Source organism: Tetrao urogallus (genome assembly GCF_951394365.1).
Source record: "Tetrao urogallus genome assembly, chromosome: 3".
In the NCBI taxonomy this organism is placed as follows: Eukaryota; Metazoa; Chordata; class Aves; order Galliformes; family Phasianidae; genus Tetrao; species Tetrao urogallus.
This window is the reverse complement of record NC_136815.1, coordinates 38,143,312-38,170,471: the sequence shown is the minus strand read 5'-3', so window position 1 is coordinate 38,170,471 and position 27,160 is coordinate 38,143,312. Positions and strand designations below refer to the sequence as shown.

General features: G+C 44.8%; 1 protein-coding gene across 1 annotated transcript in view; it reads left to right on the top strand.

The window, feature by feature from the left end:
- The window catches only part of RGS20 (regulator of G protein signaling 20), a gene marked incomplete at both ends in the record, with an annotated part of 35,697 nt that extends 8,537 nt beyond the window's left edge, over positions 1-27,160 (top strand). The window contains 4 exons of the mRNA XM_079533246.1: positions 20,276-20,424; positions 24,319-24,405; positions 25,457-25,691; positions 26,972-27,160. Coding sequence (XP_079389372.1) covers positions 20,276-20,424; positions 24,319-24,405; positions 25,457-25,691; positions 26,972-27,160 — 660 coding nt within the window. The remainder of the gene's footprint in view (positions 1-20,275; positions 20,425-24,318; positions 24,406-25,456; positions 25,692-26,971) is intronic.

Here is a 27,160-nt window from a genome sequence, read left to right as displayed (position 1 = left end):
ATGCTTCATCACAAGCATAACAACTTAACTCTTAAGGCAGGCAGAATGTTGCTTTTCTCTAATAGTTACATCCAAAAGATGTGCTGAAAGCTGCCACCTGTGAAATGGAAAGGATCTGTGAACATGTGCAATGGTGGAGCCTGGCTCCTGGTGGGTGTGTGCCTCTATTCTGACTGATTGTGATTTCCCATGGCCCACCCCTGCACCCAGCACTGATTCCAAAGAAATGTTTGGGCACTTCGATTTTGAGGTCTTGGGGCTCAATAAGGGCAAAGACATCTCTGGCTGATTCTTTCAACTTACCTGTTTCCTTTGGGGGCTATCAGGATAATTAGAGCAAAACCCGTGGATCAGCCTTGGAGATAAGATAAAGTGTTTGTTCTGTAACTGAAGCATTTATTATGAAAAGAAGAGGGTTGTAATATTTTAATGTATCCAATTTCTTCAACTGCAGTGCTTAATTTTGAAATAAAAAGCATAGTCTCATTTGATGACCAAAAATGTTGGTTTAAACACAATTTTGGGAACATCTTTGGGGAAAGGAATATCCTTTCAGGGACTCCTTACCAATCCTGGAGTTGAGAATCGCAAATAAGCTCTGACACCCACACTCCTTGTAGCTTCTGGTACTTGGAACTTGTATTGAAATTCACACAAGTGGTGCTAAATAAGAGCAGTAAGGAGTGTTTCTGCATTTTCATCCAGATCATCTGGATGGTTTGGCATGGAATAGCAGGCTGGCTCTCTGACAAAGACTGATAAATTGAGTCAGAGCCTTTAAATGACAAGGACATTTCTTCAAACTAGAATTACTTGCTGTTCACTGAAATATCTGATTCTGAAGGATGATTGCTGTTCTTATGGCAGACCAGCCTTCCTTGCTGCACTGCCCATTGTGTTGGTACAGGCCCTGTGCAGATGAGTGCATATGCTTCATTTAAGTAACGGAACAGCATCTGCTTGAATGATTTACCTAATCAAGAGCGGCATGCACAGACTGCAAAATTGTTTCAGACTTATAGAAATCTGCGCTCTCTTGAGTATCAGACTGTGTGGTAAGGAGGCACCCTGTAAGCAGAAAAAAAAGCCAAGCTCCACTGGATTTCCACCAGCCTTTTCGAATCATTAGGAGAAATAACATAAAGTTGTTACGGATCATAGAAGAAAGTGCAGGCTGTTGCAGGCTGGACCCTTTTGTCTTTTCAAGTGTTTGGACAGGTTTGAAATGAACAGCAGAAAGGAAGCTGGCAGGGACATTCGGTCTGCCTAGGAGAAGGAGGTGGTCTTTAGAAACAGCAGTATCACAGAGAAACTGCCACCAATCTGATCTCTTAATGAGTTGCTTTGAACAGCAATGTATAAAGGGGAGATATAAAACTGTTTCTACCCATCTGGAGCTTCTGTTGTCCCTCTTTTAAAATATTTCTAGAATTCATAGCAAAGTGTATTGTGTTTTTGACTGTGATTACAGGGAATGGGGCAGACAGCCTATACCCTTAATACAGACGAGGGAACAAGACCGGCCTACAGGAAGGAGTGCCTGTTTCTCTCAGCATCAGATGAGAGAAATGTGACTTCATGGGAAAAATCACATGCCTTCCCCAAAAGCTCAGTCATCTGTGTCCATAACAGTACCTATGGCATTAAAGAAGGCCTGGGAACCAACACTGTTTGTGAGGCTGCCCCTAAGCCTAAATCAAACATGACATTGAAGCAGTAATTTGTGCTATCTGAAGTCACAGTTTGCGTAACCTACACGTGTGTGCTTATGTGGGCAAGTTTACATAGGGCTTCTCTGAGAAAGATTAGTAAGAGATTTTTCAAGGAAGCCACAGGGCTTTCTTCTTAATTTCATAGGAATATCTACTTAATAGGGATAACCCAGCCTCCCCAAATCTGTCCTTGTTATCTGCCATTGATAATTTAGTTTGCTGGGGCAAATACCATGTAAAGTGTTCCATTTGTCAAATAGAATCATAACTGCTGCTCACCATCATTCCTATCAGATCTGCTCCCCTTCCTCAAATGATCATTTGAAGATCTTTTTCAATATTGCAGAATCATGGGGTCATAGAATCCTTAGAGTTGGAAGGGACTTTTAAAGTTCATCTAGTTCAACTATCCTGCAACAAACAAGGACATGCACACCTAGATCATGATGGAGTAACACTAGTAGCCACCACCTCAAACTACCATGCAGTGAAGCAAACACAGGATTTGTTCTTTGTGCCAGCATCTACCAGCCAAGAGTATTCTAGTTTGTGATATGACTTCTTTTAACATCATACTCACTCTTTTGCAGTTTCTTATTGCCCTCTTTTTTTTTCTTCTTTCTTTCTTCTTCATTAAAGGAATTACGGTTTATTTTAGCCATCATGTCTTTTCACATTCTTCCCTCTGGCAAGTGAACGATGTTTTCTCCCATTGGTCTTTTAATCATTCTACATCATTCTCCAAATTCCTCCAGATTTTCTTTGGCCCAAAATTTGATTACAAATCAGTAGCACAAGTCCCGGTGTCTTCCTTAGGAATGTTGCCAAGGCGCAGTATTACAGTGCAGTCACACTGTGCAACCAGGTCTCTAAACGCACTTTGATACTGCTCTGAAAAGCCAAGCTGTTCAGGAGCACTGGTTCTAAATTAATCTATCAATCTTCCTTTCTGAATCAGCTCTGGAATATAATTACAAAGTACTTTTGTAGTTTTCCAGACTGCAGCGTCTGGTGATCGGACTCAGATGTGAATGATCCAAATCATTTATTACAAGTTCTCACATCACTTATATGCCTTCACAAGTTTTCTTTTTCTAGCTTTCCCATCCACCCCTACAACTTTCCCATCCACCTTTACATGCCAACAGAGCATTCTACAAAACATTCTTCAACCGTTCACACAGGTGCTTATCCAATCAGAGCAGTAAGATGTTTTCTTCTTCTAGAGGTGTCCTTGGTTCTCATGCTGTTTATCTTGCTCCACAGCTTCTGCTCTGAACAGTTTTTCTTGCATTCCCACACCAGACCTTAAAATTGCAGTCATGTCACTTTTGGATTCTTCTATAATTTAAACTATATTTAGTATTTTTCAATAGAAAGGAGTCTGCATAACAATTAGTTTACTTACGACACAGAATATTGGGAATACTTCTGAAGGTCATGGCTGGATATGAATCTCTTGAGTGACGTTGATACCTTTTTTTTCCTTTGCTAATCATGAAGAGAGGAAAACATTTTTTGTTCCCAGATCTAGTTTGGTTGCTTTCTACTGTGGGCAGAGAAAAAAAAAGACCCCCAATAGGAATAGCGCTTGGCACGTAACATTATTAATCCTCAACTGATGAGGTTCTCCATTCAAAGCATAGGTGCACAGTGACACCTTCTGGAAGTTTGATATGAGAGTTACTTGAGCAGCTTCCATCATCTGAAAATTCATAGGTTTTACATGTAGAAGCTAATGTTTTGTCAGATCTTTGGCATGTATTCCCTAATGTCAGTGGGATATGTAGCAGCACAGTGTTGTCCTGATGGAAGAGTTTTCCTCAAAAGTCAACTCCATAGTGTAGGGGTTTTAATTATTACAAATAATTCAAATGTTTATGCAAGGAAAAAAAAAAAAGTAGGATAGAATTAGAAATGTATGTTAAGCTCATGTTTAAAAAAAATGCTATTAACATTTCATTGTTAACTACTTATTCACACAGACAAGGGAAGAGGATCAGACAAAATACACTGGGACATCAATTGGCCTAACACAGCAAACTAAATGTTGGCATAGTAAGCTGTTGGCAAGACTAAGGAATGGCATAATTTCTTAATGCAGTCTTACTTCAGCAGAAATTTCATTTTTGTACATGTCATATTGCAATCTGTAATTAGATGCTCTTTGCCCAAGCCACCAGCTCCCTGAGTAGTCTGCCTGTCAATCTGCCAGCAACTCTTGAGTCAACGAGGTTTTTCAGCACATGGGATGTGCCCCAGACCTCAGTACGAGGGCTTGCACACCCTATGGTGCCTGCAAGCATCAGCTGGATGGGAGCCACAACAGGAGCAGAGCCATCCCTGGTTAAATAATGCTGTAAAACACAGCACTCACTGCTATTACTGGAACGCCACTCCTTATTTCTAATAGTCAATTCCGGCTCAAAAATGTTTTCTCCTTAAGCTGCCTCATCCTTAGGAATAACAAAAATGTGATATGTAGGAGTGGAAAAGGAGCAGGGTTGTGAGTGGAGACAGCAGAGGCTGATTTCCAGACTTCCTGAGACTTCAGAGTAGGCGCTGACTGATAGAAATACTCAGAGATCCACAGAACTCAATAGATCTGTGATTCACACCAGCTGTGGATTGACTCTTTAGTTTCCAAAGAGTATCTCTGACATATCTGGAGAAATGTTTTTCACCACTATCTAAAACAAAACAGTCACTATGGGTTCAGATGTAAACTGCATGCAGAGCCACATCTTCAAGTAATGAGGTGCAATTTTGGCAGAAGAGTATGTAAAAATAATCATTATGTAGCAGAAAGAAATGGAGCCTGATCGTTTTGGCAGAACATACACTGAGTCTTAGCCAACCTTGTGACAGCACATCACCCTGTAAAACTACCTTATGGAGCCATAATAATCAGCAAAGTTCTCAGCAGAGCCATCGATAGCAAACAATCCTGGCTGCACTGAGATCTAAGCAAGTGTAACAATCACAATAACTTTTCAAATTAATGCAGTCACCTGACAATGCAACCACAAGTTTTAGCACCAGTAAAAGTGTAAGAGAAACTCCGTGCTTTACATATCTCCTACAGAACACTTACACTTCAACAGTGTAAATGAAATAACCATAGGAGGAATTTCTTCCCAGTGTGAATTTCACAATACAAAATAAATTTGGCTGAAAAATGAATGCATTTCCATTAATGTTTGTGAAAAAATCAAGCACTAACATGAAGGCCCTGCATGTAGGGTATGTTTTCTCTGTGGACTGCTCCATGCAGCTGTATAGCTTGTTTTACATCCTGAAAGACTCTGGTTTATTCTGCCTCCCATCAGCCTTGAACCTAAGTCTTCTGTTTGAAGTCAATTACTAACGGGTTCTTTAAGGAAAGCTGCTTTCACCTGTAACTAATGCTGAAAGAACAATAATAGCTACAAGTTCAAGGAAGTCATTTCCCAGAATATCATTTGCAACATGCTCACTGCAAAATATGGTTAATTCAAATGCATCTTTAAAGATTGTAAATATATATTTACATTTTAAGTTTTCATTAATGAATAAAATAACTTTCATATTTTTATAGAGTATTGCTGATATTAACAAATAAACAAACAAAAAAACTAAGAAGTTCAAGTAAAGTAATTTACTTCTGAAAATATTTCTGCTCCCAAAAAAGCCTCAAAGTAATTTGTGGCAAAGGCACTTTCACGTCAATGAAAACAGGCAAACATGGCTCCTTACCTCTGTTTGAATTGCTCCCTAATGCACTATGAATCAGCTCCACTCAACAGTCTAGAAAATCTCTACTTAACAATCTAAGTGAGCAGGAAACAGCAAAATAGATTGGTATACATAAAGCAACCAGGCTACCTGTTTGTTCACATGAAAATGTGCAAAAGCTCTCTGAGGGCAAGGAGAGGGAATTGAGGAGTGGGGCCCACAGTCTGTCCTAGAACCTGAAAGTAAAGCAAACCAACAAATAAAAGCTTTTGACAATATGTCATTATATGACATTTTGGTCTGGTTGACAGAATGCTGAAATATAATAATGTTATTAAAACATGGATGCACATTCTATATTGCCTTTATTATAACATGATCTCAACATTTTCAATGGTAACAAATTTTTTAAAAGTTACAGTTCAGATTTGTGATAATAATTGCAGGCTCCTTCATTTCCACAAATGTTCATGAGATTCTAATAGGGATGTGTTTATTTATAATGCCTTATATCGTAATAGATAATATCAATATTGAAATGGAGTTGTGATTTAATATTTACCTTGTGTGTTACAAAGAGGTGCAACTATGTGGGATTAGGAGGTGATTTTATGAAATACAGAGTTCATGTGTAAATGGTGAATTTTCTGTGACGCATTTTCCAGCACATAACCAAGACCCAGACCCAGGACTCACAAATAGGTTGACGAGGTGTACACATTATGCCTTCTCTCTGTCCTAGTGAAGTAGAACTAACCTGTAGAAGTGATGCAGCAGTGGGGACTGGGTGTGCAGTCACAGAGGTGGAAATATAGCTCAAGTTTCTCTGATGCCCGAGGGAATTGCCTTCCCATAAGAACATGAAAAATGCATGCTCAAACTCATTTTAGGAAAAGAAAGGGAATGAATCTTTGTATCCCAACTTTTGAAGTTCCTCATCTTTAAGTCTCTTTTCAAAGAAGTTCTGGCTCTCATTTACGCAGTCCTGCCTTATGCAGCCAAACATTAGCCTGCAATCATTAGTCAAGGAGAAAGGAGAGGAAGATGCCTGTTTGTACCAACACTATTCACTATTGCTATTCATGTTGAAGAAACTGGCCATCATTAATTAGGTGCTAGTTGATCATGACCCTCCTCCCCCAAGAGAAACATAGTGAGACCATACCTCCCAAAGGGTTACATTGTGCCCTTGTTGAAATGGCTCTGGGCTTAGCCAGAGGGGTTAAGGGACTCACTCCAGCTTACTGCCCTGAGCCCATCCCTGCAGAACAGCTGAGAGCTGGAGGCAGAGGCCACTGGTGTTAACCAGGTGTCTTGCTGTTGATATCAAGACAGAGGAAGAGCTGGAACCCTCACTGAGTCTTTCTTTTTCTTTGCCAAGGAGTGAGGCAGGGCCATGTAATACTAATTGCCAAGCCTGTGATATCTCCATAGATCCTGACCAGGCCATGACAACTATAATTCAATAGTTAAATGTATTAAACATCCCAGTCACATGCTTTGTGCCACAACAGAAAAGGCAGAGATTTCCAGAAGACCTTCTTGCCACCATGCAGTGGAAATGCTCTTTCTATTGTCTCCTCTCTCCTGGGAACATTGTCCAGCTTCCTAGCTCACCCCTCTCAGCAGACCTAAGGGAGCTCCCTGTGCTGCCAAGCAACAGCAGACTCCATGTGTGCCAGAGTGGAAGCTTCCCTGCAGCCTCAACTCAGGCAAGCCTCTTCTCCTTACACCAACAGTGTTGCGACAATGGTGTAGGCCTTGGGGGAGAACACACCACCGCAGGGAAGGCTGTCTTCACACTAGGCAGGCCTCACTTCCTCTCTTTCTCTCTGATGCCAAGACAAATGGCTGTGGGCCAGAAAAGGGGAAGGTAGAAAGGCTGTAAATAAAATGAGCCCAGAATTGGAAAAGACAGAAATTGCAGCGAGAGAAAAGGGAGGCAGAATCTGAATGGCGTGAGTAATTTCTGCATCTTCCGATTCTGGGCTCGTACTGTAGTAGGATGACTTCCTCCCCTTTGGGACCTTGCAATTCTGCTGGGAAAGGGGAAGATCGTATTGATTTACTGCTGGGAAACAGGAGCGTCTTCGCTGAGCAGCCGGGGCAGCCCCGAGGTGGAGCCGGGCGGGTTCAGCACCCTGGACAGCGTCCTGCCGCGGTGGCTCCTGCCTCAGCGCTCCGGCCGTGCTCACTGTCCCGCTCGGTTTCCTTCTGTTACGCGGGTCACAGAATCATAGAATATCCTGAGCTGGAAGGAACCCCCACGGCTGTTTATTTTATCACGTCTTTTCTCTCTCTTTCTCTCTCTCTCTCTCACCCTCCCGCTCCCACCCCGCCACCCCGCAGCCCCCGCGGACAGCCGGGCTCCTTTCCCCGCTCTCAGCGCTGCTCTCCCGTCCCTTCCTCCGCCCGCAGCTCCCCTCCCACCGGCCCCGCCCGCGCTTCGTCTGCGCGCCCCGTCGAGACGCCCCGGTGCTCCGCCTCGGCCCCCTGGTTCGGGTGGCTCTGCCGGCCCCCGGAGGCACGGCTCCCCGCTGCCCGCTCGCCGCCCTCCTGCGTAGACGCTGGGCTCTGCCTCCCCCGGCAGCCCCCCTCCTCGCTCCACCGCCGCCACAGCCTCGCCGCCGCCCCTCCCCGGAGCGCCGGAGATGCCCGGCGTGCCACGGAGCCGCGCCGCCGCAGCCCCGCGCTGCCCTCCAGCCTCTCGGCGCCGTGAGTACCGCTCGGGGCCGCCTCCGCCCCCTCCTCCTCCTCCTCCTCCCCCTCCGCCGCTGGGAAGCCGCCGTCTTCCCACGTCCCCCATCCGGCTCCGGACTCCGCAGCACCGCGGGCGGGGAAGGAGCGGCCCCTACAGAGCGGCCCCGGGGTAGCCCGCCCGCACAGCGCGCGGGGTGAGGGGGCGGCTCCTGCCCGGCTGCCCCCGGTAGCGCCGTGTCCCGGAGGTGCCGCGCCGTAAGCGACGGGCGGAGGGGGCGGGCGGGAGGACGCATCCCTGCAGGTACTTAACGTGCGGGCGTGCTCCGTTCCCGCTTTGTACAAACGCGGCTCTCATTTAGGGAACCTCTGAAAACCTAAGCAGCCGTGCGAGCCCGGTGGCTGCATCACCTCCCCCTCCGGCCCTTCCCACCTACCTCCCCCGAGCGCATGCACACGCGCAACCGCTCCCTCCGGCACTTCTCCCCGCCGGGCGCCCACTGCCCGCCTCGCTCCGCTCCCCCGTCCTCGCAGAGCGGCTCCGGCCGGCGAGGGGCGCATGCGCAGGGCCGCGGAGCCGCCGTCCCCGGGCGGGGAGAGCGCATCTGCCGGGCCGGCAGCGGGAGTGGGAGCGGGCACGGCAGCCCCACGGGTCCCCGCCGCCGCCGACACCGTAAGTAGCGCTCGGTCCCACGGCGGGACGGGACGGGACGGGACGGGACGGGACAGGGCGGGGGCTGCCTTGCCCCGGAGCCTGCAGTCCTCACGCCGGCATCGCGGGGCTCCCCTCCTAACGCGTGGTAACATCACTCCCCGCCGCTCCTCTGCGGGTCCCGACCTCCGCCGTCATTGGCACCGCCGTCGGGAGGACGCTGCAGGTGGTGAGAGTGAGGCACGGCCGCAAATACTGAATGAGATTATTTCGGCACACGCCGATGGGAATTGCAGTCATTTACTAGCGACGCAATGTGCTTGGCGCGACCGCTCCGTCATTTCATTGTGGCTGTTGAAAAATTCGCGATCCGAACGTTCCGCGCGGTGCCGCGGTGCCCCGTGCAGGTTCCGAACCTGCGGCCGCTCCGTGCGGGGCAGCGGGGCCACAGCGCCGCCCTCAGCTCGGAACAACGAAGGGTGTTTCCGAGCCAATCGCGTGCTGTAGCGGGACGTGCGGGGTGCTGCAGGACGAGAGCATCCCACCTACCCTCCCACCCATCCTTGCCCTCGCTCTGGGTCTCGCATCTCGGGAGCACCACCGCTTAGGTGCTCCCCGTGCCCCGGGCGGAGCACCGCACCCGTTCCCGGCTGTTCGGGTCTTCCCCGGGGCCTGGGGTCCCTCCCCGTGTCTCCGCTTCCAAAAGTCCGTCCCTCTGAACGACCGCCACCTGTTGTCCCGAGCGGGCGGCGGGAAGCACCGCGAGGATCCTTCGCGCCGGGGAGCAGCGCGGTGCCCTCATCTTTCAGAGAGCGTTCTGCCCACGGAGCCGCCGCGTGATGCAAAGGAGTCCCGACAGCGTCCGGGCTGTAGCGGCGGTGCGGGATACCGAGTCCGGTACTCGGAACGGAGCGTCGTAGCGCGACCCGAAGCGAATCGCGACGGCGGGCAGCGATAGGAGCGCAGCGTCAGTCTCTGCCCCCCGGTGACTCACCCCGCGCAGCCCTCAGCGCACCGCACCGCAACCCGCTCCGGCGGGAACCGCGTGAGTCACACCCGCGCCCGGCACCGCGCGGGATGAGTCAGCGGCCGCTCCGGCTGCGCGGCCCCGGCGCAGCGCCGTGAGTCACCGCGGGACGGCAGCGCCGCCCGGGAGGAGCGCTTCCCCGTATCGCCGAGCGGCCCGCGGAGAGTGGTGGCGGAGAGCGGAGTGTGCGCTGTTTGCGTGGGGGAGGGGGTTTGTAAAGCACGGAGCTGAATGAACTCGGTGTGCGTGTGCGTGCCGGAATATCAGCACAAGCAGTAGTTGAAGCAATACTCGCTCCGGCGATAAAGCTGGAGGTGTGGCGGTTGGGGCCCGGTGTTGGCTGAGCTGGAGCTCACGATGATCCGGTTTGTGAAGGGGCTCAGTGTTGGGCAAACTTCACCCATACTCACTTTTATACCGCTCGTCTGCCATGGCACCCATACATGTAGCTGGGTGCTTTTGCTGTGTAGAAGATGTAAAATTCTCTCATCTTTCCAAATTTACAGGAGAAATAGTGACAGAGTGACTCTGCTAAGTGTATTTTAGGGCAACTTTTTCAGTCAAGCCTTACAGGATGGAGTCCAAATCAGAGGTATCATAGAATCGCAGAATGGTTTGGATTGGAAGGGACCTCAGAGATCATCCAATCCCAACCCCCTGCCTATGGACTGGGATGCCCCCCCACCAGCTCAGCTGCCCAGGGCCCCATCCAACCTGGACTTGAACACCTCCAGGGATGGGGCACCCATAGCTTCTCTGAGCAGCTGTGCCAGTGAAGGAGGAGCAGAGCACATTTAAGCCCCTGGCAGAAAACCTGTACTGAAGTGACACGATGGAGGCAGTGGCACCTGTTATTACGTGGGTGTGATGCATTTTTCAGCTGTTTCTTTTGAAATGTAAAGCAATGCTTTGATCTGGAGAGATGAACCCAGCTCTTCTGAGCTGCTCATCTGAAAAAATAAAGGAAATACACCAGGTAAAGACACTAGGTTTCTGGACCCAAAAGCACCTCATAATTGTTACTTACACTCAGGGAAATGTCCTGCTGTCCACTGTCATCTGCTGAGGCCTTTAGCAGGCCCAAGTACAGCCATGGCACACAAAGCTGCATTATGTGGTGTGGCTGCCAGCATCCCCTTACTGACAGCCATCCCTCGCTCGTACATTCTCAAAAATTGCCATCATCCCACTTCTGCTGCAAGATGCCAAATCTCTGCTAACACAAAATCTCCAAAGAGCTCTTACTAGGTACTCACTCAGCAGGTAACACAATAACTATGCCTAAAGCATGTGCGTGTGTGGGGATGTGTTCATTAACATGCATTTAATTCTTCTATATTTAAAACAGCACACTGCTTAGTGCAGGAAACCTGTGTCACTTTCCTCAATGAAGAGGAAGAAACACGACTATCAAACTTGCTGTTCATATTCCAGTTGACAACACACTGCCATAGCCTACAGTTCTCATGAAGAACTTCAAATATTCAAATATTTCTGAATTAATAAAATAAAGATTTGTGGAATCGTAGAATCACCAAGGTTGGAAAAGACATCCAAAATCACCCAGTCCAACCATCCACATACCACCAATATTTCCCCTCTAAACCATGTCCCTCAGTACAACAAATGTCTCTTGGACACCTCCAGGGACGGTGACCCAACCACCTTCCTGGCCATCCCACTCCAGCATCTAACCACTCTTTTTGGAGAAGAAATTTTTCCTATTATCCAATCTGAATCTTCCCTGCACAAGTTGAGGCCATTCCCTCTTGTCCTATTGCTAGTAACATGGGAGAAGAGGCCAACCCCCACTTCATCACTACCTCATTTCAGGTCATTGTAGAGAGCAGTGGGGTCTCCCCTGACCCTCCTCTTCTCCAGACTGAACAATCCCAGCTCTCTCAGCCGTTCCCCGTAAGACCTGTGCTCCAGACCCCTCACAGCTTGAAATTTACTGTGATCCCAGCCCCAACAGCAAGCCGTGTGAGGCATAAGTGGGCAACAACAGAATTCTTCTTCCAGTTCTGACTATCACTGTTGGGGGAGGTCTGAAGAATAAGCAGAAATTGCAATATGGATATAACTTCACTTGGAGCTACTGAAGTTGAGTGCTTCTCATTGGTTTCATGGAATTTAGCACTGCCCAAGGTGTTTACTGACAAAGGACAGCACCACTGTGTTGGCAGCACGTGGCTCCATGCTCCGTGTTCCCCCTGCAAGTCATCAGGCTGTAGCCATGTAGGTGGGCCTTAACACGTCAGGGCTGTGCTGTATATGGGGGTGAGACTATTATTTTTGTGCTTAACAGCATCTGTGTGCTTCAGTAGGCTGAGAAAATCTCGTGCTCTAGCATAAACTGAAGAAGGTGTAAAAGTTTTGTCTGCTGTCTTTTATTTTGTTTTCTGGGTATTCCTGTGACATTTTTTTTTAATATCTGACCTTCTTAGTTTATATTTTAAATATTTCTCCTTTGGGAAGGCTGTTTTCTTGGTAGGTAGATCACCTTTCTGCCGAGAGAGAAGCAAATAATATAAATGTTACGTATCAGTCCAATAGTTCTTGAGGTGCTTTCAACCAGGGAAAGAATTTTAATTCCTGACCTTCATTTACGTTCCTGACCTCCTCTTTTACGTTCATAAAGTCACACACAGAAATGCTTCCCCATCTGAGAGGTGTGCCAGGGAGTGAGATGAGTACAACAGCCATATTTTTAGGGTGAGAGGTAACAGCCTGAAGTTTCATCATGGGATTTCAGGTTGGGTATTAGGAAAAAATTCTTTTCAGGATGTGGTGAGGCAGTGGCACAGGCTACCCAGGGAGTGGTGGAGTCACTGTCCCTGGAGGTGTTCAAGAGCCATGGAGATGTGGCACTGGAGGACGTGGTTAGTGGACATGGCGGGGGTGGGATAATAGTTAGAATAGATAATCTTAGAGATCTTGTCCAGCTTTAACGACTCTATGATCTATTCCAGTACCTCAGCATTTCTCTTACAGCAGACGTTACAGTTTTTCCACTAATGTAAAAAGTAGTTTTTAAAAATGCTTCTTTAAATCCGCTGAGGTTTGGATTTGTTATTCTGTTTTTGTTCGTTTGTTTAAATTGCTCATTAGCATTCAGTAACCTGAGTGTGTACTTTTTGTTAAGAATCTCAGATGCTATCTAGCTGGATAAGAAGTAAGATAATATGATATATTTTTCTTTATTTTTGGTTCATTGCTTTTTAGGCATATTTTTATAACAGATAAAGTTTGTTGTTGTCATTAAATGGAGGAGAACATCTCTCTCCCTGGGAGATCTGGAAATTTCACATCTAGAGGCCTGTAGGATGTTACATTAGAGGAACTTGTAACGCTGAGCCAACCACAGGCAAGCCAATTATCTTGACAAATACATCCTTTCCTCAGTTAAATACTTGACTGATGTGGGAATGGGACAGTTTTGTGGATGTCTCCAAACAGATCCTTGTGTGCCCAGCCCAGTGTCTGTATGTTTCTCTGCGCTGTTTAACATCCTGGATCTGATCTTTCCAGACTCCAAGACTGCAAAAGTGACCAAACTCTTGCAAGTAGATAGAAGAAACGTGTTGCTAGTCTCTACTTGAAAGTGGTAAGAAGACACCTCCTGCAAATGCAGAAAGGCTGTTGATGTAGTCTACCTAGACTTCAGCAAAGCCTTTGACACTGTCTCCCACAGTATTCTCCTGGAGAAGCTGGCAGCCTGTGGCTTGGACAGGTACACCAAGTACACTCTTTGCTGGGTCGTGAATTGGCTGGATGGCTGGGCCCAGGGTATGAATGGAGTTAAATCCAGCTGGCAGCCAGTCATTTCTGGTGTTCCACAGGTGTCAGTGTTCAGGCATGCCCTTTTCAATATCTTTACTGATGATCTGGATGAGGGCATTGAGTGCACCCTCAATAAGTCTGCAGATGACACCAATTTGCGAGGAAGTGTCAATACAGAAGGACCTACAGAGGGATCTGAACATTCTGGATGGCTGGGCTGAGGCCAACGGGATGAAGTTCAACAAGACCAAGTGCTGGATCGTGCTCTTTGGCCATAACAACCCCAGGCAAAACTACAGGCTTGGGGCAGGAAGGCTGCAAATACTGTGTAGAAGAAATGGACCTGGGGATGTCAGCTGAAATGAGCCAGCAGTGTGCCCAGGAAGTGTAAGGAAGTGAGCATCCCTCTGTACTCAGTGCTGGTCAGGCCACATCTCAAGTACTGTGTCCAGTTTTGAGTCCCTCACTACAAGATATCGAGGCCTTGGAGCATGTCCAGAGAGGGGCAACAAGGCTGTGAGGGGTCTGGAGCACAAGTCTCATGGGAGTAGCTGAGGGAGCTAGGAGTCTGGAGGAGGCTCAGGGGAGACCTCACTGCTCTCTACAACTCCAAGAAGGTAGGTTGTGGCGAGACAGGGGTTGGTCTCTTCTCCCATGTTACTAGCAATAGGACAAGAGAGAATGGCCTCAACTTCTGCAGGGAAGACTCAGGTTGGATAATAGGAAAAATTTCTTCTCCAAAAGAGTGGTTAGATGCTGAAATGGGATGGCCAGGAGGTGAAGTTACTGTCCCTGGAGGTGTTCAACAAACGTTTAGGTGTTGTACTGAGAGACATGATTTAGTGGGGAAAATATTGGTGATATGTCAATAGTTGGACTGGGTGATTTTGGATGTCTCTTCCAACCTTGGTAATTCTTTGATTCTATGAAGTGCCTATGTGCAAAAGACTGTCCTATAGGATATAGGTAGCTGAAAAGTGCCCTATGTGTAGCTAATGATCATCCCTAGGGATGGATCAGGAATGTCTGCAGAAGTCCCATAGAGCACAAGGCAGTTGGATGCAGAACTCCACAGGAAAGCATGATCCAGGGAGACTCATCTGGTCCAGCCAACAGCACAGCAAGGAGTTTTACACCTCGTGTTACCTGGACATGACTCCTCGTGTCACCTGGGCATCAAGCAACTGTCTTGTTCAAGAGATTTTATTCCCCATACAAAGAGCAACTCAGGCAATGATAGCTTATTTTTTATTATTATTTTATGCGGTGTTTGAAGTCTCTCAGACTCAGTGCGGATGGGTCACAACTGGTGTTGCTGATGCAGCGCTCTTAAGTTCTTTCAGCTGGGACTGAATGATGACAAAAATTTGAGCATGCCATCTCCCACCACAATGACTTGATTTTAACTAACTCAGATCCCACTGACCACCCAACAGCCCACAGAATAGCGCCTTTTAGTCCTTCCCTATTCATATGAACTAGAAAGACTTCTATTAACCTGTGGCTACCCACGCTCTCACCAAATAAGTAAAGGTGTCTTTGATAGTGGGCAAACTAACAGAACTGGACACAGAGATTTATTTCATGCTATATCCAGCAGTTGGCTAAACCTGTACCCAGACTAATAATAATAATGCTGGAGATAGTAAAGTTAAACTACTTTGTTCAAGGTATCTTACCTCATTCCATCACAAATCTGAATGAATTTTTAGATCTGTTTCAGAACACATAATATGAACAATCCATCACCAGTTGTTAAATCTTTTTCCCCACTGTTTTCTTCTGAAATCCATGTCAAGCCAGGCAGATTTCTGCTGCATATGGTAGGGGACAGAGGAAATGGACCCCGATTCTCAAGATCAAGCAGCATCCAATACAGAGGCTTCCTCTATAGTTTGTTCTTGCTTTATAGCACCTCCTAAGGGGCCTGGAAATCTGAGAAGATGAAGGAGCTCACAGCACAGGGAGTTTACAGCAATGGCAATTCCATTTTGGTATAAAGAGACTATCTAGAGGAAGATAAGCAATTTCTGATTGTGTTATTTTTTCCCATCAGACCAACTTTTGAACACAGATCCCTCTTGCAGCACAGCAACCTAGTAAGGGAATTTTAGGTGACAGGGAATTAAAAAAGCATGAGAGAGTAAGGAGCATCTGAGTTTGATGGGATGCTGGCATACTGAGGATAACACATCTCTCACAATCTAGTTTGATGAATGTCCCCCTGAGCTCTCTTCACGGACCTTTCTTCCCTTACCTTGAAGAAGCGATACAGCCTTGCCCAAGATCTTCAAAAAACAAAGCTCAGCTCAGTGTGACTGCCCAAGGGACTTTCAAAATCAACAGGCCAGTAATCTGGACTTGTACCTGCGAGAGGTTGGTCATCATAAAGATTACAAAATTTCTCTGTGAGGATAAACCAGTCTGATCTATAAACTATCAGTCTGATCACTGGTTCTTTCCCACCTCAATGCCATACTGACTGAAAAGCAGGCTCCTGTCTGATGTAGGTGATCTGGATGCACCAGGTGTAGGAGGAAGCTCTGTACCTTATTTTCATCAGCAATGGACCCTCTTCTTCTACAGCCAAGTAATAGCTCCAAGGCACCCCTTACCCTTGGACACACTGATACACACTTCATCTCTCAGAGCTCCTCAAGCTCCAAAATCTTCCAGCTGATTTCTACAGCTAATGCTTTCCCTGCCCAGCATTTCTCCACAACATCACATTTGCGGTTTAGGAAAACATGGATCATTCTTTCAGTTTAAAACAAAACAGCAAAGCAAATCATTAATCAGGCTGTAAGCCACCTCTTCTGCTATGTGTGAAAAGCAGCAGCTGGAGGGGAGCAGTGCACCTGTGCCTCTTCCTCTGCTTCCTTGTGCCACTGCCTGCGAGTCTGCAAAGCGTATTCTCAGCTGGACTAGGAAGGAAACATAGTTAGCTAAATATATGTGTATCAACATCTGTACTTCCCTTTACCAACTTTATAAGTATGCTATTGGCTTGTTATGCCATTGATAATTGCCATTTTTCAGCATTAAAACAACCTGATTGCCTGCATTGTTGGTCTGGAAAATAAGGAAAGCCCTCTCGTGGCATTTAGCAGTCACACTTTTGTTTTGATTACAGGTGGTTTAAGCCCTTCAGCCTCATCATGCGGAATGATAAGTCTGCAGAGATAACATTGCTAATACTATGTACTATAGCAGTAGAATCCATGGGGCAGTAAGCAGAGCCTAGTAACTTACAGTGGGTTCAGGCCTCACGTTTGGCACTTACATGGTCTCAGTTTGATCACAGTTTCATGTTGCAAGCATGAATTTTTAGCTGTATTTCACAGTTGTGCTTAGATGAAACCACAAGATGTAGATGTTTTATACAAGACATCTGGTTCTTCTGCGTATTAATAATTCTTACGTGACCAAAGGGAGTTAGTCCCACTGAAACAGAATAGGTAACGATGTACCTGTGGGTTGGCTTAGAGCCAGAGGTTAGGAGAGTGGTGCTGCCTGGATCACTGGCTCATTGCTTGTTCTGTGAACCTGGACCAGCAGATGGATTTTTTCTTAATACGATCTGCCAAAGGAGTTTCACCTACTTGTAATAATGTGCTACACCCACACAGCACATGATACCCGCAGGTACTCACACAGAGGGGTACAGGATACTTCCTGTATCTTAACACGGTATTCCTGCTAACACAGCAGGGAAAGTCACATCCTGTTCAGTTTGTGATCCACTCCAAACCTCTATCACATGTCTCATACGGAAAAAAAATGAATTTATTCTGCTCAGTCCTTTCTTTTCCATAATATATGTGGGAAGAGATGGACATTCATAAACGTGTGTAATACCAGAAAACTAGAGTGGTGAGGCAGTGGCACAACTGTCCAGAGAAGCTGTGGGTGCCCCATCTCTGGAGGCACTCAAGGCTATGTTGGATGGGGCCCTGGGCAGCTGAGCTGGTGGGAGGCAGCCCTGCCCACAGCAAAGGGTTGGAACGGGGTGTTCTTTGAGGTCCCTTCGAACCCAAACCATTCTGTGATTCTATGAAATCTTCTAGGTGAATATTCACAAATGAACCAAAGAACTCACTGCTACCAGGTAGTTTTTACTGAACAGCTACGTCTTCATCAAAAATGTCAAAGGATAACTGTGAAGAATAAACTGAAATGGCAACAGTGGAATCCAAAAACTTTTTTTTGAGTTAAGATATAGCAGGAAGAAGTGGGGTGAAAGAGCATATTCCTCCTACACCCACCAGTCTCTATCTCTTCCCTTGAATAAAAGCACCAGCTTTTCCATACAGCACTGTCAGTTAACAGAATGGATTATTAGGGAGATGAATGTGTGAACTACCCATGTAAAACATCTCAAAAAGGAAGCCTGGATAGGTTAGGCAACATAAACAGCACATCTCTGACCCCAAGTTACTCTTCTCTTGTCAATAATAACTGTTTACTGTCCAAGGAAGCCTGAAAAACTGTTAGATGTATTATCAATCCCTCTGTGTGTGACAGTTTTTACATTCTAATTGAAACACAAAGACTGTTTTAAAAACAGGAGAGGTACCTGCAGGGAAGTTAATATTTAGTCTTTTATTCTATTACTATGAAATCTGAATTTCCAGATGTGATCTACATTTCACATTTACACTTCCACACTTTGAAATGAGTGATGCTGTGGGTTTTTTGGAAGCTGTGTTTTTTTTTCCTCATTTTCTATTTCTAGGCATTTAGTTATTGCTGCTGAGATTAGGCCTACAGATTTACAAATGGGCTATCATTTCTGTCTGCACTGTTCTTGTGCTTCATTCCTCCTGCAAAACAGGTGCATCTTCTGCTCAGCATGTCATATGTATTTTCTTTGTCAGAGTGGGTGGTTCTCACAAAAAAAAGCAAAATAGAAACTCTTAAGATCTATAAAAAGAAATTGAGCAGAAAAAAAAATAATAATAATCCAGCAGAACTGAGTGCTGTGCTCTGCTAAAATAATGCACTTATTTGTGACTCTCCTTCAGTCTGCAACGTCTCTGCATTCCTCCTCCACCTCAGAACAGCATTTCCTAAACTTGACCTAACATTTTAAACAGGCAACTTTTAACCATCTGCTCTTTGACTCTCAGATTATATTTCAAATATGGTATTAAATTATCAACACAAAACTAACCCCGAATCTGTAACTACTAATTTTAGTTTCCCCTACAGTCATCATGGCCTCGAGAGATCTCATAGAATGGCCTGGGTTGAAAAGGACCACGGTGATCACTGAGTTTCTACCCCCGTGCTGTGTGCAGGGTCACCAACCACCAGACCAGGCTGCCCAGAGCCACATCCAGCGTGGCCTTGAATGCCTCCAGGGCTGGAGCATCCACAACCTCTCCAGGCAACCTGTTCCAGTGCGTCACCACCCTCTGAATGAAAAACTTCCTCCTAATATCTAACCTAAACCTCCCCTGTCTCAGTTTAAACCTGTTCCCCCTTGTCCTATCACTATCCACCCTTGTAAACAGCCATTTCCCCTCCCGTTTATACACTCCCTTCAAGTACTGGAAGGCCACAGTGAGCCCCCCTACTGGAGCTTTTTCTTCTCCAAGCTAAATAAGCCCAGTTCCCTCAGTGTTTCCTCACAGGAGAGGTGCTCCAGCCCACTGATCATCTTAGTGGCCATCATCTAGACCCATTCCAAGAGTTCCACATCTTTCTTGCACTGGAGACCCCAGGCCTGGACGCAGTACTGCAGATGGGGCCTCACAAGAGCCAAGTAGAGGGGGACAATCACCTCCCTCTCCCAGCTGGCCACTATTCTTTTAATGCAGCCCAGAACACAGTTGGCCTTCTGGGCTGCAAGCGCACACTGCTGGCTCATGTCCAGCTTCTTGTCCACAAGGACCCTCAAGTCCTTCTCTGCAGGGCTGCTCTCAAGGTGTTCTTCCCCCAGCCTGTGTAAACAGGACTGCCCTGGCCCAAGTGCAACACCTTTGCACTTGGCCTTGTTGAACCTCATTAGGTTTACATGGGCCCACTTCTCCAGACTGTCCACGTCCCTCTGGAAGGCTTAGCTACCTGAAAAAAAACCTTACATGCAGAGGTATCATTTGGTATAGGAGTATGACTGTTACGTATCCAAGGATCAAACACAATCCAACTGAAGCATTGGAGCACTGGCACAAGGTGCACAGAAAGGCTGGCAGCCTCCTTCGCTGGAAGTGTTCAAAGACACGTTTGGATGCTTTCCTGTGTAACCTGCTATAGGGAACTTGCTTTAGCAGGGGTTCGGGCTAAATGGTCACAAGACGTCCCTTCCAACCCCTGCGACTCTGTGAAGGTGCACTCACTTTTCTACAAGCTGGTAATTCATCTACAAACACATCAGGCACTAAGACACAGCACAACCCTCTGAGTAAGAGAGCACATACTGAGTGCTGCAGAGCAAGGCTGAAGCTCACACAGGTCAGAAAGGGACAGTGCCCGCAGCACAGCTTGTCATTTCACTGACATCTTTTTTTTTGTTTTGTTTTGTTTTTAAACAATCAGCAGAACTTGGGCTCCACCAATAACTGTCGCATTGTTTGTTTGCAGGCTTGAAGCTGTAGCTTTCAATAGCTTTTGGTAGCTTTCTGTGACAGAACTAAAATGATAAAACCCAGATGTGCCTTACTTTCCCCTTGTCCTGCTCTCTTGCAGCCCATGGGATCGGAGCGGACGGAGATGCGCAAGCGGCAGATGGCAGCAACCCAGGAGACCCCAGGCACGGTGCAGACTCAGCACAGCGTAGGGAACCGCGGGCCCAACGCCTGCTGCTTCTGCTGGTGCTGCTGCTGCAGCTGCTCCTGGTACGACCCTTACCCAGCACAGAAGGGGAGGGAGATAACAGCCAGCACGTGGGACAGCAGGAAGCAAAAAAAAACACCTGGGGCATTCAGCAAGCCTGCAACTAGGAGACACTGCTTTCTGCTGCAGTGCCACTGAAATAACATTATATGCATATTTAATCTCTATGCAGTACCTTCAGAAGAGGATAAGTAGGAAAGCATTTTAAGAGATGTTTTAGTCGTTGCCTTAGCCTTTCTCTAAGCTTTGAAGGTGCGCACACACATGATCACCTTCTTAGTGAAGCCCCAGCAACACATTCCACTGAAGTTAGAAACAGAACAACAAAAAAAAAGGCAGCAAGAACATTAACTCTTACATACCTCCTTTTAGAAATCCTTATCATTGCCCCTCTGCTTACTCTTGTCAGTGAGCATCTAAGTCTATTTCAATTTCTGTAGCCATTTACCCTTAGACAGAAAGCTGTGGTACCAGGCAGCCCTCAGCTCAGGGAAACCCCTGCTTTCTGTTGTCTCAATCAGTACTCATCGTCAGAGCTTAGAACATCTCAACAGCTGAAGCAATAGGCCCAAGCCTTGCCCTTCCCTACAGAACTGCAGGTGTGATTCAAGTGAAATGTTTTGTCTAGCTCCTCCTCCCCACCCCTTTTACTTCCTTTTTCTTTATTTTTCTTCCTTAGTAGGCTTTGTTACCTGCAAGCTAAGAACTGGTTGTTCTTGGCCTTTTCCTTGAACTGGTGTATCACCTACTAAATGAACACTTAATGTATATCATGTACTAATACTGATTCTCTTCAAATTTGAGCTTCACTGGGACTCCCAGTAAAAAGCAAAAGCAATACCATAATGTGTAACAGTTCTAGATGGAGGATTGCACCTTAGAAGGAACACAGATTGCTACAGGGAGTTAAGAGTACATGTAAGGATGTGTAGGTCAGAAAGATAACAGCCAAGTGTCTGGCACTGCTTCTTTGCTGCAAAGGCGAGCAGATTTGTTGTCATTAATTAGGTGTCAACTCATGGCACCTGCAATTCATATCAAGCTAACTCTTGGGATCAGAGACTTTAAACACTGAAGTGTTCAATGCTCACTGCTCACCTTCAGTAAATAGTGGAGCAGAACATATTTTCAAAGAGCTCCTATTACAAGCTGTTGAAGAGGAAAATTTATCAGGGAAGATATCAAGACAGGAAGAGGAGTCACTGGGTTCCTTAAAAACAAACAAACAAACAATTTGTCCACCTTTACTCTCATATCAAATGCAGTTTTAAATGCATTTAAAATTCAAGCAAAGCTTGCCATATTCTAAAGTCCTGTTCCTGTCTGGGGTGCATTACTAATTTAATGGGTTAGACAAGAATTTGCACTGAAATAAAGAAAAAAAAAATCTAAGTCATAAGAATTAAACCAAAACACTGACAGCACGCTGAGTACTTCTTGTAAATACACTATCTACCATATGAACACTTCAGAGCAAGCAAACCTGGGACTGAGGTGGAAGAAAGAAGTGATAAAACAACCTGATTGACCAGACAAGAAATCCGTTCCACCATTACTTTTTCCCAACAGCAGCTGGTAGCAAATGCTTTGGAGAACATAAATTAGGGAACAGCAGGCTCATCATTCCTTTGCTATTAGTATGCAGCTTGTCAGAGCCTATACACACCCAACCCTGTCCACCCTGATGGAAACAGAAAACATTTGGTAAGGACAAAAGGCTTCTTTTTTTGCAGGATGCCAAGGACTCTAGCTCTATCCTACAGAGCCTTGCAGCAGGTGCTTAGAGATAAACTATGGTAACGCTGAGACAGAAATACCATGCTGGTCAGGATCAGAGTTTGCTTCCTTGCAGAATGGTGCCTATACTCAACCATCACTGTACAAACATCAGTATCATCCGAGCAGTTATCCAGTAAAATCTCACGTGGGTCATTTGGAACCTGCATTATTACACTTACAAATACATTTGTACACATAGAATGAAATCCCAGACATTTACCTATGAAGTCAGAGTACATAAAACTTGCATTGTCTTGGAAACTATTGATAAGCTGTTTTTTTTTTGTTTTGTTTTGTTTTAACTTTTTATCTGATATTCCTGAGGATGCTGATTATCTGTTGTAATTCACTATTCAAACAATTCAAAGAAAACAATTTACTCAATAGATGGAATTATATTACCCACATTTCACAATGTTGAAAATTCTTACTTGCACTTTAGAATAAAATAAGAATCCAATATAGGTTCCAAAACAGAGTTGCTCATTTTAGCTTTAAAATAATCCTTGATTTCTTTGAGAACAATTGTTTTCTAGTAGCAAGAAATGCAAAACAAACCATAATTAAGCTATTTTTATTCCCTGTTCATAAAGCCTTTCCTCTAAATAGCTCATGTACTTTGAACAGAAAAATTATGAATAGGAATAAAAATAACAGTCTGCATGAGTCATGCAGCTGATTTGCAGAACAGCCAATACCCAGCATACACTTAATAGTAGATTTAGAATGAAATGGTAAAATGAGTCTCTCAGCCAGATTCCCACAGCCCATGTTCATTCTGCAGCTAAAACTGAAGCCTCCAGCACACTACTCTTTGGAAACCTGAAAATATGCATTTTGAATCTTAGCTCTTTTACCCATACGTTTCTAGGAAATGAGCTAATCTGCAAGGGCATCTTGTGAGGCACGGCATGACCTCTGAAGGAAACTTAATTTCTTTTGGGTTTATTTGTCTTCTTCCCCTTTCTGCTGGATATGTTTGTTCCCCTCAATCTAAAAACAACTCTGACGAGCACATCAGTTCTTGTGTGAGGAATACATACCACTTCTCTTATTAAAAAAAGGCCAGAACCACTGGTAAAAAGAATACTTAATGTAGACACAAAAATAATATAGAAAAGCACGATATTTTCTAAAAACACAAACTCCAGTAGTTCATTGGTTTGAATGTATGGTTCGGATTGTTGCAGAGAAAAGATGTGCTTGCAATAGGTGATGTGCTTGCTCACAAATCTCACAACAGGAAAGCTTCCTTATCTCTTCAGTTTTTCTCTCCTCTATTGCCAAACCTCCAGCCACTCTTCCCAAGCCTTAAAATATTACCATTCTCCATCCTCCCACCAGGTCCCTGCAGATGATGGACCACCCGTGGAGACAGCAAGAGAAAGAATAAGTGGTAAATAGTAAGGCTGCAAATAAGGCAAAGAGCTTAAAAGGAAGAAGAAGAAGAAAAAAATTGGTTGGTTTAACAAAAAGCCTTGCTAGAGACAAATGAGATTCTTAGAGATTAAAGCAAACTGTTACATTGAGGGAAAGAAAGATACAAGTGAAGAAATAGAGTTTGGTATTTTCCTAGAAGTTGTAGCAACTGTACCACTTTATCTCAGCTGAAGTACAGATTTAATATAAATTACTGGTTGTAAGTCACTGGGATTTTTTTTTTTTTTTTTTTTTTTTGACAAACTGTTAGCAGCTTTACAGATCACAAGAGTTTGTGTGCACATACATTTCTCACTGAAATGCAATAACCTCAGAATTCAATTCCTGTTTGCTAAAAGGAGACATGCTGAAAGTCAGCGTCAAAAGAATCATCAGCAAAGAAAAGAGAACACTCAAGTCTAAGTGACATAAAATACTTGCATCAAGGGTAACTTAGGTAAAAAAAAACAATGCAGTATAATAAACCTCAATGGAGTACATATAGACTTTGTTGCAGATATAGGTTACTTTCTATCCAAGGACATACCTGATATTGTATAGTTCTGCTGCATGAACGTTTGCTAAGCTTACACAACTGAGGAGCTAGCATCAGAGTATAACTATGGTTCCTGTTAGCACTTTTTCATTCAACCTTTCCTTTCATAAAATTGGCAAAACTTTTGCTTGCTACCTTGCAGTCTTACTGTTAGAAACCAGGAAGAAGAGAGAGCAAGGAGAACGTCCCATGAACTCCAACCAGAGGGAATTCCGAACTGTGAGGAAAGGTATGGCTTTTATCATGCGCTCTATCAAACAAGAAATGAAACAAAAATTCAAATCTTACTAAATAATGAAAATCAATTATCTGACATATGCAAACAAATGACAAATAATCATAAAGCTGAATTTGCAAGTCATCCATCTCTTGCTCCTCAAAGAACCAAGAGTCTGATGTACAGCCCATTCTTTCATCCCATTCATATGCAGTGCGTAATCACATTCCAATTTTCAATGCTTTCTGATAAAATAAATAAAAACAAAGAAACACACATAGTAAGTCATAGAATCATAAAAATCATAGAATGGTTTGGGTTGGAAGGAACCTCGAAGATCATGAAGCTCCAAACCGCTCCCCCCTCCCCCCCCAAGGGGGTAGGGCCACCAACCTCCCCATTTAATACCAGACCAGGCTGCCCAGGGCCCCATCCAACCTGGCCTTGAACACCTCCAGGGATGGGGCATCCACAGCCTCTCTGGGTAGCCTGACTGTAAATATCATCTATCCTTTATCTGAAAAAAAATTAATATTTTCCCCACTCAGTTAATACATAACTGGAGCTAACTGGCAGAGCTCAGCCTTAGAAAAGGAATAAACACAAAAGGAAACTCAGATACTCTTAAGAATCAGGCATTTATCTCTTAAGAGTTGCCCAAGCAGGTAGGAGGACCTGTGAAGCTGCTGTAGACTGGAAGGTGTCTGCTGTGGTATTTGGATTGTTGCTGCTTCTTACATATTTTCATTCACTTTGTAACTCAGTGATTCAATAAGGACTATTACAAATAATAAAAGGCTTAGTTATTGCCGAGGGTTTCTTTTTCTACTGCAATTACTCTGAGCAGTAAAGTGCAATTTCTCCATCAATGTACAGGTAATCACCTTATCAAAAACGCATCTGTTTACTGCAGTTTGCACGTGGGTAGTTCCAGTGAGGAGTAAAGATGTTCATGAACTTTGCATTTTTGTTCCATCATGATGGCAGACGCCTTCTACCAGATGAAAATAGTTTGAGTAACAATTGTTCATTTCTCTCTTGTCCTCTTGTCCTACCTCCACAGCCCCGCTCCTACTCTTGAAGAAGTGAATGCTTGGGCTCAGTCATTTGACAAGTTGATGCTTACGCCAGCTGGTCGAAATGCTTTTCGTGAATTTCTACGAACAGAATTCAGTGAAGAAAACATGCTTTTCTGGATGGCCTGTGAGGAACTGAAACAGGAATCCAACAAAAGCGTCATCGAAGAAAAAGCAAGACTGATTTATGAAGATTATATTTCTATCCTTTCTCCAAAGGAGGTATATTGCTTTCCCCATTCTTTGATGCTGTTTTGCATGGTTGATGTGTTCATAGCTAGAAGAATACCTGGGGATAACTCTCTTTCCCCACATTCCACTGCTAAGAAGTAGAGATTTAAGGGTAAAATACAAACCCAGCACTGAGGTGAGATGGTCAGAACTACTTTCACCATCTGTAAGAAAATTCTTCCTATGCTGCTTTGGCACGCTGATGTGAAGGCTTCAGTTTGAGGCACAACTAACACAGAATGCTGAGTTGGGAAGGACCATAAAGATCATGGAGTTCAACATAGAGATGAAGATTTTATTCTTGCTCAACTTAAAATTTATTTGTTGGACGAATCAGTGGGGGGTTTTCTTTTGCAGTGCACGTAGATCAGGTCTCCAAAAGCACAGTAACCACAAATGAAGTGTTATTTGCACAGCACAAATTGCCTTTGTGCAAAAAGCAGCTCTCAAAATATGGCACACAACAAGAACGCTAAGTTGAGAATTTTTCAAACCTACCTGTCACTTTGCTGGTAAAAAAATGCCCCAAGTTTCAAGCAGGTCTTGGTTCATAATTTGAGTATAATTCTAGAAGAAAGCAGGAATTTTAAACTTTCTTATGTTCTTGCAAAATTTGTACACTTCATTATTTGTGGTTCCAAGTGCATGCAGATAAAAACACTGTTTAAATCTAGTCGGTCCATAGTAATGCTAACACCTTTCTACAGACTGGTGCTTGCAAGAAAAAAAAAACAAAAAACATCACTTGGATGCATGTGGAATTGTTCTATAATTATGCCTGTGGTCCACATCAATTCATCCCGCTTTTTAAGAGGGATTTGATTGAGCATCATCTTTCCAGGTTGCAGTTTGCGTCTGCATCATCCTGCTTACTCCAAAGTCAGTCTCTTTACCACAGCACTACTTCCCAAGGAAATCAGCTGTCACAAAACATTACCAATCCTCTCTGCTACAGAGCAGGAAGTCGGTCTGGAAATAATCTTCTAGTCCTTCAGGTTTTAGTAGCAACAGGGTTGCAGGCAGCCTTGTTCAAGTAATACTGCTTCTATGAGGAACTTTCTCTGATGATATTCAATACATTTTTATTGCCAAATTTCAACACATTCATTCTTGGTGTAAATATACGCATATTTAACAGTCCTTATACTCATAAAGGACACCAACTGAAACAATAAAAAATATGTACATTTTTAAGCCAACAGAACAAAAAGCAAAGAAACTGGCTACTGTACACCACTATTACTTACATGATTCTTTATTTTAACATGCAGGTCAGCTTGGACTCCAGAGTAAGGGAAGTGATTAACCGAAATATGCTGGAACCCTCACAACACACCTTCGATGATGCACAGCTTCAAATCTATACCTTAATGCACAGAGACTCCTACCCACGGTTCATGAACTCTGCTATTTATAAGGACTTGCTTCGGTCCTTATCTGAAAAATCCATCGAAGCATAG